Source organism: Fusarium oxysporum, chromosome X, assembly GCF_013085055.1.
Source record: "Fusarium oxysporum Fo47 chromosome X, complete sequence".
In the NCBI taxonomy this organism is placed as follows: domain Eukaryota; kingdom Fungi; phylum Ascomycota; class Sordariomycetes; order Hypocreales; family Nectriaceae; genus Fusarium; species Fusarium oxysporum.
In genome coordinates, this window is record NC_072849.1 from 1119166 (window position 1) to 1132432 (window position 13267).

Genomic DNA, 13267 nt, shown 5'->3' on the forward strand with positions numbered 1-13267 from the left:
GTTCTCATTTCGGGACGATCATTTGAGAAGCCATCATATTGAATGAGCTCAGTGGAAAGTCTGAAGTCACTGCATTCCTGAGCCCCTGGAAGCCAGCCAATTGGTGCGATGGCTGGCGGTCGAGCCCCAGGGGCTTAGCGTCTTGTCCGCATTCTTCAGGGGAGCCTTTCCGTATGCGTTCAGCCTCATGGCTTGATACACTGGCGAACTTTACTGCTAGTCTGAGTAATCTCATTCAAGGGGCAATCACTTGGTGATAGAAAGTTAAGAAGGCTTGGGCTTCTTGCTTTTGACGATCGGCCCTCGACGGTCTGTGAAATTCATGGCAGCGACTGGTGAGTAGCCGGTGACCAAAATACAGAAAGGTGACTTAATACACATATCCATAATAATATCAATATTTGACGGCGTTCGATCGCGGTTTTTATTTGGTAGAGAAGAGCAATACCTAAAGCATGATATGTGGCGAATAATCGTGGCTGTGTGCTGCACGCCACGTTTTTTCGTTTTTTCATGACACCAATTGGCCATGGCAATATCCTTGGGGCTTTTATCTCATCACCGCAACCATGCGTCGCCTTACATCAACTCCGTCAGTCACAAAGACTTTAAATGCACAAAGATCCGTATTACCTATCGCTCGCAAAAATGGGCCATCCCTCACAATCGTACGTCAATTTCAAGGCTCAATTGTGACCCGAAAGAAGTTTCAGTATCGCGGTGCGAAGCCGATATTTCCTGAAGAGGATTATCACAAAGCTCAACCGCGGAGGGATCAGGATGGAAGGATGATATGGCCTGCCCCCAAGAGTCAGATTGAGAAAGCAAAAGATTTTATTCGTGAATGGTCAGCTGCCCCTACTTGTGCCCATGCCAATCGTCTGGATGAGAAGGACATAATTTGTCTAAAGGGAACTTCAACTAATCATCCTATAGTGCCGCCGCCGGTAAACGGACTCTTATCGTCCCTGATAAAGACGCCGATGGCCTTGCTGCTGGAGCCATCATAAGAAAAACTCTCATCTTGCTCGGCCTTGACCCCAAGTTGATATCGGGCTACACGATGAACAAAAACAGCTTTCTAAACTATAGGGATTCTCGTACAAACATGGAAGCTTACAAGCCATCTTACATCATTGTCCTCGACCAAGGCTCATGGAAATCAGAGCCTGTAATCGACTCACCCCATCGCGCGTTAGTCATTGACCACCATCTCGCAGAGAATGACGATCACCCCGAGGGCGCGATATTAGTGACGGCGAACAAATGTCCACCGATAGCTACAAGCTCGTTGCTGACTTATCTCATCTGCCGCGACTTACAAGAAGGGGTCGAGGAAGCATGCGGCTGGTTATGTGTCATGGGAACACATGGCGATCTGGGCAATGCAATCAGATGGCGCTCGCCATTTCCGAACATGGAAGCGACGTTTAAGACGCATACCAGAAGGTCGATAAATAGTAGTGCAATGTTCATCAATGCTCCTCGCCGAACCGCAGCCTACGACGTCCCCAGAGCTTGGAAAACATTGATCGAGGCCTCATCACCCAGAGACCTTGTCAGGAATAAGTTTTTAAAGGAAGCAAGGGCTCAAGTGATATTTGAAATGAAGAGGGCCGGTCGCGTGGTGCCCAAGTTTTCTGCCGATAAAAAAATCGCAGTAATCCGCATCAACTCGAAAGCACAGATTCATGCTGTCATTGCAACACGTCAAGCTCGTGAATTGTTTTCAAGAGATCTCCAAGTTGTGATGGTAGCGAATGAAGGTTACGCGCGAGGCGTTGTCAATTATTCGTGTCGCGTTCCAACGTGCGCCAGAGGCAGAGATCCTCCCGTCAACATCCCAGAAATTCTTGTTCAAGCAGCAGATCGAGCAGACGACAAAACGCTGAGAGAGCGATTGGGACCTAGATTCGCTGTTGGTCACAAGAACGCAAGCGGCGGAATGATTCCCCAAGCTGAATTCGAGGAATTCTTGGAGGTCATCGGAGTCGAATCAGTCAATAAAAAGCCATCGCCATCGCCTTCGCCGAAGAAATCACCAAAGGGTTCTGCAAATTAGGATCAATTCAACAAAATGGAGAAATACAGTACAGACGCAGCTAGGAACCCTTGTACCCAAGCATTGGCGCCCCGTTCTGCCAATTGAACGCAATTTAATTCCAAGTATTTCTCCCTGCGATAAGCAGAATTCGGAGCCCGACGCTGGCAAGCTTAAACCTTGAACCCCCTGTTAGCTGCCCGTTAGTGGTTTAGAAAACGCCCTGGGACCCCTTTCAACGTTACATCATTGGAGTAAAAGGGTTCTTGGCTTGGGGCCTTGAACTAATGCCGAATGCCGTTCTTGTTCCTCGTGTCAATGACGCAGATCTTGACCGTTTATTGAACTGTACAACCCTCCCCTGCTCTTGGAAACTTGGCCTAGACAGGAAAGTGGCTGACATCACCACCTTCAGCTGCGAGATATGGGCATGGTTTAGATCGACCTGATGTCGAATAGAAGCCTTAATAGTATTAGATTGATGAGACAGTCTGCGACATTAAATAATCGAGACCTTTGTCGAACAGAAACAAGCTCATGTCGCCGTTATCTCGACAGCGACTAAAACCGCTCAATAAACGTGTAAGCGGGGTAGCGTGACCAAATAGTCCAAGATCGTCCACTTAGACCAACCACCGGATATTACCTCTTGCAACACTATCAGTGACTTCGTATGGAATAACTGTCGGGCCGCTGAACCTTGAAGGCCATTGACTTTAATTACTCTGTGAACCCCATCCCAAGTTGAAGCTGAAAAGTAGGTTCCTCACGCTTTTCACTCCTCACCTCACCTCAAGCCTTTTCACCATGAGACCCAGCATCAATCTCGTTGTCAATGCCCTTTGGCTGACAAGCCTAAGCACTCCCTCCGTTGCCGCTCCCTCCAATGGCAACTATGGTCTCAAGGGTCCCGAGCTCAAGCATTGGCCTGCCCAAGCTGCCAAAGCTCTCAACAAGATGATTGCTCGCAATGCCAACAATGGTCGCTATGCTGTCTTCGACATGGACAACACCAGCTATCAATTTGATCTGGAGGAATCGCTTCTTCCTTACCTTGAGAACAAGGGTGTTCTTACACGAGAGACCATGGACCCTACTCTTAAGCTAGTCCCTTTCAAGGACACCAAGAAGCACAAGGAGTCGTTGTACAGCTACTACTTGCGCCTCTGCGAAATCGAGGATGCTGTCTGCTATCCTTGGGCTGCGCAAATCTTCAGCGGATTCCCTCTTGGTGAGCTCAAGGGCTACGTCGATGAGCTGATGGCCTACAACAAGACCATCCCCACCACTTATTTTGAGGACGATAAGGTTACAGCCACCGAAGTCTCCCCTCCCAAGATCTTTGAGGGCCAGGTCGAGCTGTACAACCGCCTCATGGCCAACGGCATTAAGGTTTACGTTGTCAGCGCTGCTTCCGAAGAGCTTGTCCGCATGGTTGCTAGCGATCCCAAATACGGCTACAACGTCCCTCCCCAGAATGTCATCGGTGTATCTCTCTTCCTCAAGACCAAGAAGGGCGAGATCACTACTGCTCGCAAACAGATTGAGGATGGTGTCTACACTCAGAAGACACAGAAGCAGAACCTGGATGCTGAGATGACTCCCTGGCTCTGGGCCCCAGCTACTTGGAAGTCTGGAAAGTGGGCTGCTATTCTCACCTACATCGATGAGTGGAACAGGCCTATTCTTGCTGGTGGTGATACTCCTGATAGTGACGGCCCCATGATTTTCCAGGGTGTTGATGTTGCGCGTGGCGGTATTCACCTTTGGGTTGATCGTAAGCCTGCTTACAGAGAGCAGATTGACGGCATGATCAAGAACAACACAATTGCTCAGAAGAAGGAAGGACTACCGGTTACAGCTGACAAGAACTGGGTCTTCGTGAAGCCAACCGAGCTTCACTAAATTATGGTCTAGCGAACATGACTAATGTCTTAATAACTAACATGTTTAACTCTCAAACACCACTTCGTAACTCTACTAATTTCCTAAGCGTACTGCAGTCTCTCTTTGGTCCAATCTGGGCGGAGATACTTGCTGTCAAACTTGACATCGAAGCTGGATGTATGGGCATAGTCAACCTCCCACTCGACCTTGACCTCACCACCCTGAGCGCTCTGACTCCAGACCGTAACAGCGATGGTGTTTTCTCCATCGTAGTTCAGAACACCAGGAGGAACGGGGAAAGATATCTGATTGCCAATGTATGGGTTGAATCGTCCGTACTGGTAGCCGTTGACAAACAGAAGAACTCTAACTTGGTTGCTGTAGCCCTTCTTGGTGGCGGAGAAGGTTGTGTTGGAAGGCGCTGTAAGCTTGAACGAGACACCGACGTCTAGGCCATCGGGAATATCAAGATCAACGGTCGTTCTGTAGGCACGGACTCCAGCCGAAGGGTTGACGAGAGTTCCCTGCTTAGAAGAGTAAGACTTCCACTTCTTGTCGGAGAAGCCAGGCAAGTGAGCGCCGATACGCTCAGCGTAGAGACCACCTTCGTTGAGGGGGCCGCGGATGGGATCGATGACCTCGCCTTCAATGCTTCCAGCATGACCAGCAATCTTCCACTCAGAGAACTTATAACCGCCCTTGGCAGGGCCAATGAGAGTAGCGTTGGTGATACCTCGAGGGTCAAGAGCGCCATCACGTAGGTCGTGGCCAGAGTTATCCATCAGAACCACCAGAACGTTCTCCTTCTTCGACAGAGTGGCGTTCTTGAAGGAGAACTCTTGACCTGCATGGCCAGTGGTAGCTTCACCGAGGTAAGAGCCGATATAATCCGAGTTCAGCCAGACGGAGTAGCCAAAGGCCATGCCACCAGTGAGGTTAAGATAAACACCGGTAGGGGCAGAGCTAGTGGTGGGGAAAGTAGCTCTGTAAATGTGGTTTCCGTAGTGGATCTTGTACTCATCGACGTAGAGCACGGGGTTCTTCTGATCGGGGACAAGGACCGCGTTGGTGGTGTTCTTCTTATCGGCAACTATTCAAGGTCAGTACATCAAGTCATCACAGGCGCCCCTGTACTACGTACCAACCCAGGCCGAGGATGAAGTCTTGTAGTCGGTCTTGATTTCGGGCAAGCTGTCGGCATACTTCCAGGACTCAAGCTTGGGCAATGTGACCTTTGAAGGGCCCTTGAGCTTGATGGTGTACTTGTGGCCTTCTTTGGACGAAACCTTGACCTTCTCACCGTTCCAGGCGATGGACTTGAGAGACTCGGGAGCAAAGACAGTGGCCTCGGTGGCGCTGTCGAGATCGCCCTGGATGTTGAGTTGTCCGTTCTTAATGGTGGCGTGGCGGACGAGGTAGGGGCCGTGGATCAGAACTATAAAAGTCAATACCCTTCTAACCAGTGCCATCAGTAGAACTCACCAGTCTTATTGACAGGCGCAAAAGGGTTGTTATCCAGTGTAGGAGCCCAGAACTTGTAAGCAGTCTTTCGATCAGCCAGAACAATGGTGGAGCCATCCTTCAGGTTGAGAGTGAAAAGACCCTTCTGCTGAGTGTAGTTGACAGTAACGCTCTTCTTGCCAGCCTTGACCTTGATGCCCTTTAGAGACTTGTCGTGCTTGAGCTCGGTGTGTCCCTTGAGAGTGAACTCTCCTTGCTCGCCCTCAGGAAGCCAGAGGACAATGACCTCCTTGTTGTCGATGATGGAGTAGGTGAGGACCTCGGCCGTCGAGTAGAGGAGTGTCTTCTTGCCGAAGTGAAAGTCAGTTGGGATGACCTTGGACTGATGGCCGTTAATGGTAATTGAGCCCTCGTTCTGAGGGATGGTGACTAGAAGTTGTCAGTACTTGAGGAATAGGGAAGGATATCGAAACATACGCTTGCCCTCCGAGGTCTTAACATGAAGCTTGAAGGTCTCTTTGGTACCGGAAGGTGAGTGATCGTGTCGGGCAACGTAGAAAGCAGCATCATTCTCTTCATGTCGAAGCTCGGATATCAAGATAGCATCGTTCGTAGAAAGGGAAGTACTGTTGGTGACTCGGGTGGTTTTGGTAAGATCGTGCGCAACACGTGTGAAGAGAGTCAGCGACTTGGTCTCGTAGTACTTATCCCAGATAGCACGGTTCTCGGAGATAGGCGAGGAGTAATCGTAGCTAGTTGCAACAACAGGGCAAGCGAACCAACCCCAGTTTGTGCCTCCGTACATCATGTACAGAGAAATGGCGGTGGCCTGTTGTGCGAGCAAGTCACGGTAGAAAATGTTGGCAAAGTCAGAGCCGATATCGCCAGGGCATCCGCCCTCTGGACCGCCCCATGGGTTGTAGGAACCGCCCTGGAACTCAGGCAAGAAGTGAGGTTGACGGGGAGATTGCTTGTTGAAGTAGGTGACATAGTCTTGGATGTTGTAAGGGACGTACTCGCCGTTGGTGCCGGTGCATTCGTCAAGGTTGCAGCTCCAGCAGGAGGGGTAGCTGTCGACACCGGTGACATCGACGTTGCCGGTTGCATTGCGCTCGAAGTCGTTGGACCAAGAAAATGTACGCTGCGGATCTGTTAATATTCTATCCACAGTTCATATTTGGAGAGGTAGAACTCACAGTGTTGGGCGCGTTGTGGAATACAGGAACATCGATGCCGGCCTTTCTGGCGGACTCCTTGAGAAGTTGCATGTAGTTGGCGGTAGGCTCGTTCAAGATTCTCTTGTCGTCATTCTTCCACTGGCCGCCTAACTCGTTCTCAATCTACACGTATCGTCAGCTTCCTCCACCATTGTCAACGCTGCAGCCATACCTGGAACATGGCAACATTGCCGCCATTGGTAATGAGATGTGGCTCAATAATCTTGGAAATCTCAGTCCAATACTTAGACCAAGCCTTAGTGTATCTAGGATCATCGTTTCGAAGCTTGCCGTACTCTCCGGTCGTGACCCACAGAGGAAAGCCTCCGGCGTTAGCCTCGGCATTGACGTAGGGACCAGGACGGATCAGGAGATAGAGGCCGAGCTCTTTGGCAAGGGTCATGATCGACACGAAATCGTGGGCGCCATTTTCGAAGTCGAGGACGCCTGGGGTCGCTTCGTGGTAGCCCCAGCTGTTGTAGATGCTGAAGGCTGTGAAGCCGGCGGCTTTGATCTTTTCTAGCAAGTCGCGCCAAAGTTCGGGTCTGACAAATGTTAGATTCGTGCTTGGTTGACGGAGGAGGTGAAGCGTACACAGGCAGACGCCAGTAATGGAACTCTCCAGAGAAGACAAAGATTCTCTCGCCATTGATGAGGTAACTATGGTCGTCCCTGGGTTGTTTGTTAGATGGGGGGCTTCAAGGCGGCAATCGAGTCCATTACCATTCAACGATGTTTGTGAGTCCATTGTCTTGAATTGGCACATCCTTTGTCTCTTGTCCAATCGACAAACCAGCCAAGGCAAGCAGCCCGACAGTTGAAAGCGAAAGCAACTTCATCGTGACTTGCTATGCCGATCAAGCTCAAGCTCGCGTGCACAGCATCACCCAGAACTTATATACGCGCATTCAATACCACCAAAAAAAAAAACATCTCGGCCACAAATGACCCGCATTACATGACATGACATAGCTCCCCCACGGCTCTCACTCCCGAACGTGTCGATCAAAAAGTCTGGGGCTCGGTGGTGCTCTTCACCGATGAATTGAACTGAGGGGTACGATGGATCAGCCGGAGAATAAAACGCGTCAATGGGAATTTCGCCATGAGACGGTAGCGTTGCAATGTCAATTCTTAGACGAGAGTTTATTGCGTCTGATGACATTTACTCCATGTTTTCTCCACACTCACCCGCATTTCTATTGACGCGGCTCTGGTAGTTGAAGTGTCATTTTACGTGCATCGGGCCTATTAGCCTTGTTGGTCAACACATTGCATCCCGACCAATGCGATCGTCTCATACCTTGACTGATTGACCAATTCAGAGCCCGAATAGCCGCCATTCCATGTGATGGTCTCTTTCGATGCTAGACAACTGGGAGACAACTGGTGAGTGCACGAAAATTTCTCAGTGGCTTTCTTGGCTGCCTCGGAGCTCGTTGTTGGACTGATCCGCTGCAGCTGTGATGGTCAAGACGGTCGTCGTCCGATGCGCCCAGAAAGCACCATGATCGACAATGTGCCTTACGGTGTAAGTATCCTCCATCGAGATCATCCGTCAGCGAGATCTAAGCTTAATCAACTGACACGTTGTGTTGCAACAGATCATCTCCATATGAAGGCAGCTGCAGGTACACATGATAACGTCAAGGACGGATTGGGCCTCATGAGCCACCAAGCCTTGCATCCTTCAGCATGCTATGCAACTACCTGATACCCCCAGGTGTGGCTATTGTGATCCCAAGAATGCTATCGGTCTACTAATGTGGCTCGGTATTGGATTTATGCTCTTCAACAGTGTTCTATTTGTGGCAGTTCACATCACACATAATGACTATCTCAAGGTACGTCTTCACTAGCAAATAATCCCAGTGACACATAAACTGAGTATCACATCCTTTTCAGCGCACTTATGCGACTCTCTTGGCACCTCGCAAACCAGCTGATATCTCTCATCCCATCGAACCCGTGAGGGAGCCCCGGCCAAAGATGAAACTCAACCTCAACATGCGCGTTAGCTAATCTCTTCGCATACTCCAGGTTCTCATCCCTAAACAGATCGAGACATCCCACGTCGATATAGGTGGAAGGCAGGCCTCGCAGCGTCACAGCCCGAGCTGGAATCGCGTAAGATAAGGTTTGCGGATCACCCTTCTCTCGAACCTTGGAGGCGTACACGTCCCATGCAAGCTTCGCACCATCAGGTTTCCAGACCATAAGATCCAGGATTGGATCATCTTTCTCAACATGGTCTCGGTCATCTAGCATTGGATAGACAAGCAGTTGCTTCGCGATCGGAGGGCTTAGCTGTCGGTCTCTCGCCATCAAAGCAAGACCCGCGGCGAGTCCTCCACCAGCGCTGTCACCGTGCAGCGCGATCTTGGTAGGGTCGATATTGAGATCCACCGCAGACTTTGACACAAATTCAAGAGCCGCATATGCGTCTTCAACCCCAGCAGGAGCAGGATGCTCCGGCGCCAGCCGATAGGATACCGCAAAGTATTGAAGCTTTGAGTCGTTTGCGAAACGGGCGATTTGAGGCGCAAATAGCTCCACGTAACAAGAGACATAACCACCACCGTGAAAGTACATCACAGCGGGTGTTGGCTTGTCCGAAGCCAACGTCTCCTCGGAAGCAAAGCGGGTGACTTCAATTTCGACTCCATCGTAACTTTCGACTTTGTACAAAGTCTCTTTCACGCCATCGGGATATTGCGAAGTAGTGACGACTCGCCGGATGACATCCTCGGTGCTCTTCCTGATCTCAAAAACTGATTTAGATGGCTCGGGCTTTCGTTCCTTGGTAACCGGCCCCAGAGCCTCGAGGTATTCAGGGTCGTATCTTAAACCAGTCATGGTAATTGAATCAGAATGGAAACTGCTTTGAGGAGATATACGCGGGCGAAATGAAGCATTTTTGCTCAACTATAGGCAAATAGCGTATCAATATAGGCTATATACGTATATCCCGCAAGTGCATAAGAAGCTAGCTCCGCAGTCTCAACCTCATGCACTTGTTCGGAAGCCGGAGACTTTCAGGAGCAAATGGCTTATGGGACAAACAGGAAAAATAGTAGACAAGAACTGTGTAGCTTTGCTGACCGTCGTTCATGAGTCTCCACGAGAAATGTATGCTCTCGATTGGCGTTAGTGCTTAAATGGAGCGGAGGTGAGCCTCATCCTACCTGGTAGAAAGTATCATACGATATCCAGAAGAGAAGATGTGACGATAAGACCGCTATGCCACTGCCCCAGAAACAGAAGCTTCCCTTATTTAGGGAATAGAATAATAGGACCTATACCGCTTCTCAACAGGAGACTACAAGGTTGTACTGGACAGTCTTCCCTCAAACCTTTTGCAGTTTGCAGTCTTGATCAATCAAAAGCTGTTTGAACGGCTAAGAGAACGAGCGGCGACTAAACAAAGAAGCCGAGCCTGCTTCAACAGCAAGAAATGACTACCAATCAGGTGGTATCAGTCTGTCAATATCAAGCAAGTCCAAGTTTTCCTCATCCAACTCGTGCCAGTCGTCCCAAAACGCTGCTACGCTATGCTTGCCCCTTTCACCAATACACCGACCTTTCTGCGCCACGAGCTTGAGTTTCAGCTTGAAAAGAAACCTCGATCTTGCCATCTCCAATAAATTTCGCCCAGCCGTAGTTTTTGTCACCTCGGAACATTTTGAACTTGTTGAACATTCTCCTGCCGCGCCACCTGAATGGTACCTTGCGCGTCGAAGGTTCTGTTGGGCATTCATCGAAAAGCATGAGTGCAGTGTAATTCATTCGGCCCAAAGTGAGAGAACCTCGGAGCGTCTCACCGTCTCCTGGGGAGAAGAGTTTACTGCAGACTCGCTATCGCAGCAGGCATAAAATGTTTCGATGGCGTACTTTACTTTCAGGTTTCCCAGTGGATTTGGACCGAACCATTTGAGGTTAGCGGCAGCATACCTTTGCAGGATTTGGAGTAGTCTCAACTGTTGATACTGCTGCACTCTTCGCAATCAATATCACGACGGCTGAGGAGGAAAAGGGACATGAATGTCAGGCTACAAATCACCTTACCCAGAGCTTCCACATCAATTCGACTTCCACTAATTGTATCAGCCGATCAATATCTGGCGATCTATGGATACGGAACAAGTAGGGATGTGAGATGTACATGCTAGCAAAGACATTGGCGCCATGTTGTATGGGGCAAAAGCATATCCACCTTCACAATAAAACTTCAAAAAGAACATACAACAGCGGGGATTCGCTGGTCGTCACCGACCCAACTACTAATCCGCCCCTTACAGGCTTGACGATGGGAGAGCGGACGGGATCCCGTATTTTCCTATAGGTATGGTCGTATGTGACATCCAGAGGCTGCATCGAGGCTCATACTCTTTGTCCAATGCCAGAAAAGCCGGGACTACCACAAATACCTGGAAAGTGTTTCATGGCAATGTATGCGGGTCTCACTATGACCTAGGAGCACCTTAAGGACCCATGGCCAATACATAAGTGCTTTGGTACAGACCATGAGCCGAGATTCAACCTCTTCATGGTTGGTGTGAGAAGGATGAACGAAACAGCTGAATCTTGAAGGATGAAATGTAAACTTGAGTGTTGTATTGATGCTGAAGTCTAGTGATTTCAAGGGGACCTGTTTCTCGAAAACGAACCCCTGTACCAACATATCAATCACCACTACTTAAAAGGGCAACGGGCGAATCTGCACAGGCTGGTTCTCCCCTACAAAATAGTGTCAGTCCTCATGCATCATGGAGGCAATAGAAAGAAAAGAATACCTTCAATGATAGGTGCAAAAAGCTTGTTCTCAATGAATGCCAGACCGGCACCTATTACTAACTGTGAATATCAAAAACGCTCAGGCCACCAGGTGATACTGCATACCTGAGAACTTGAGCTCGGGGGGACCGCCAAAGTCCTGGACTTGAACAGGCTGAAGCTCCTCGACGGCCTCTCTCTTGCGCCATAAGACACGTTTGGGCATCATGGATCGGTCTTCAAAGTTGAGACGGCCCAGAGCCCACTCACCAGAGAACAGACGACCGTCTCGAAGCTCAAAGATGGCAGCAGGGTCGCCAGGCTGAGCTTGTATCATGGGCTCGCCGTTGTCTTGAGGATTGGCGACGGGCTTTCCGTCAACAATGATCATGAATCTGCCGGGGATAGACATATTGGATAGTAGTTGAGTTGTAGTAATTGAGTAGAATGAAAGATGATTTGAGTGATACTGATTCGCTTTGAGTAGCTGGGGATATGATGGGATATATATACTACTTCAAAACTCATCACATGTCGAGTTATCTACGTTACTCCCACCAGCTTCCCCGAGTATATCTCAAGGTCCGATCATTCTCGGAGGATCGACATGCCATGAAAGGATGTCTTGGATGACATGCATTGAAAACGTCAAGATCTACAGGCAAATATCCTGCCCAACGAAACTCAAAGCTCAGGCAACGCATAAGTCGGGTGAGGGGACGTAAGACTGTTGGCTCAGATGAAACAGAGAGAAGGTGTTGGTTCGATGCCAGCCTCCCGCCATTCCATCACCAAAACCCATACAGATTCCAAGCACTTGGATGCATGTGTGAGTTTACGTATCTCAAGGACAAGTTTCTGAGTTTGAAGAACAGCAGTGCTTATTTGAGACGCCATTTTGAGCTTATGGGCATGTTTTCCGTCAATATATGAAAGGCTCGCTGTTGGTCTGATAGCAAACCCCTCAGCTGCACTATGTCGATCTAAAATCTAATTCGTGCCGTAGGATCTCTGTCCCGTGTCAGCCATCTCCCTTGCTTCGCTAATCTAAGCCTTTCATGCGGAAAAGCATAGCTCTACCAAGCTCATTGCCGTAAATAGCCATGATCTGCCAAAAGCTGATTGATCGACCAACTTTTCAAGACAGATCTCAGTTCAGCTTCGAAGTCAGAAACACTCCGGCTCCCCGGAGGACCATGTATTGGACGACGCGAGCCGGCACGGCACGGATGCAGGTCCTCCCGTAGAAAGTAAAGATTATCATTCCAGTGATGCCTCTATCAAGGTATCTAGGAGAGAAGAGAACTTGACAGAAAGACTCAGGTAAATCCGATACGGATTTGATGGAAAACAGGCCACGTATACTTGGCACCTTGCCTGAAGGTTAGAAGTTCTATTTCTCCATGAGGCCCTGTAACTTTAGACTTGTCTCAAACAATGGTCTCCACACTTGAGAATTTGGATGTCTGTCGGGACAATAGCCAGGGTCCGAATGAGATGCGCCAATGGGTGCTTGTTCGTGATCCCGTGGCTCGCAATCTTGGTATCTCAGGATCATAGACGCCATAGATGAGGTGTCTAGGCCTTACTTGATTGACCAGGAGCCAAGATCTCGAATTGATGTCCTGTCCCAGACATGTCTTATGCATATGTCAAGATCTCCAGGGAACGGCTTCGTATGTGACTAGAGGCATATCCGCACCCATACACCGCCCCTCTGGGGACCAAATAACAAGTGACAACTGAGTTGGAGTACTCTGGGGTAGTCTGTTTATGGTCACGGACAAGCTCTATCCGAAATACCAAGGGGTTGGACAAAGGCTCGTGATGCTCCTAAGGATGCCGAGCTTTTCTCCGGTACACATGGCTACTATTGTTCCATATACGG

General features: G+C 49.4%; 5 protein-coding genes across 5 annotated transcripts; 2 read left to right on the top strand and 3 right to left on the bottom strand.

The window, feature by feature from the left end:
- Window positions 1-569: 569 nt before the first annotated feature.
- FOBCDRAFT_285346 (uncharacterized protein) lies at window positions 570-2062 on the top strand (the record flags this gene model as incomplete). The annotated part of the gene is made up of 2 exons (XM_031191296.2): window positions 570-847; window positions 937-2062. 2 exons carry the CDS (start codon window positions 570-572, stop codon window positions 2060-2062), a joined length of 1404 nt encoding a protein of 467 aa, XP_031032527.2.
- A 739-nt stretch (window positions 2063-2801) lies between these two features.
- Window positions 2802-4003, top strand: FOBCDRAFT_232467 (uncharacterized protein). Its single transcript, XM_031191297.3, has one exon. It carries the CDS (start codon window positions 2849-2851, stop codon window positions 3944-3946), a length of 1098 nt encoding a protein of 365 aa, XP_031032528.2. The 5' UTR covers window positions 2802-2848; the 3' UTR covers window positions 3947-4003.
- Window positions 3997-7445, bottom strand: FOBCDRAFT_323589 (glycoside hydrolase superfamily; the record flags this gene model as incomplete). The annotated part of the gene is made up of 8 exons (XM_031191298.3): window positions 3997-5018; window positions 5070-5363; window positions 5411-5818; window positions 5867-6530; window positions 6586-6729; window positions 6779-7151; window positions 7201-7278; window positions 7330-7445. 8 exons carry the CDS (start codon window positions 7443-7445, stop codon window positions 4030-4032), a joined length of 3066 nt encoding a protein of 1021 aa, XP_031032529.2. The 3' UTR covers window positions 3997-4029.
- Window positions 7446-8014: 569 nt separating this feature from the next.
- On the bottom strand, window positions 8015-9572 carry FOBCDRAFT_323590 (Alpha/Beta hydrolase protein; the record flags this gene model as incomplete). Its single annotated transcript, XM_031191299.3, has 2 exons — window positions 8642-9572; window positions 8015-8129 (listed from the first exon to the last, which is right to left on the bottom strand). Exons 1-2 carry the CDS (start codon window positions 9460-9462, stop codon window positions 8015-8017), a joined length of 936 nt encoding a protein of 311 aa, XP_031032530.3. The 5' UTR covers window positions 9463-9572.
- Window positions 9573-11302: 1730 nt separating this feature from the next.
- FOBCDRAFT_280234 (uncharacterized protein) lies at window positions 11303-11791 on the bottom strand (the record flags this gene model as incomplete). The annotated part of the gene is made up of 3 exons (XM_031191301.2): window positions 11303-11343; window positions 11400-11450; window positions 11506-11791. 3 exons carry the CDS (start codon window positions 11789-11791, stop codon window positions 11303-11305), a joined length of 378 nt encoding a protein of 125 aa, XP_031032532.2.
- Window positions 11792-13267: the final 1476 nt, after the last annotated feature.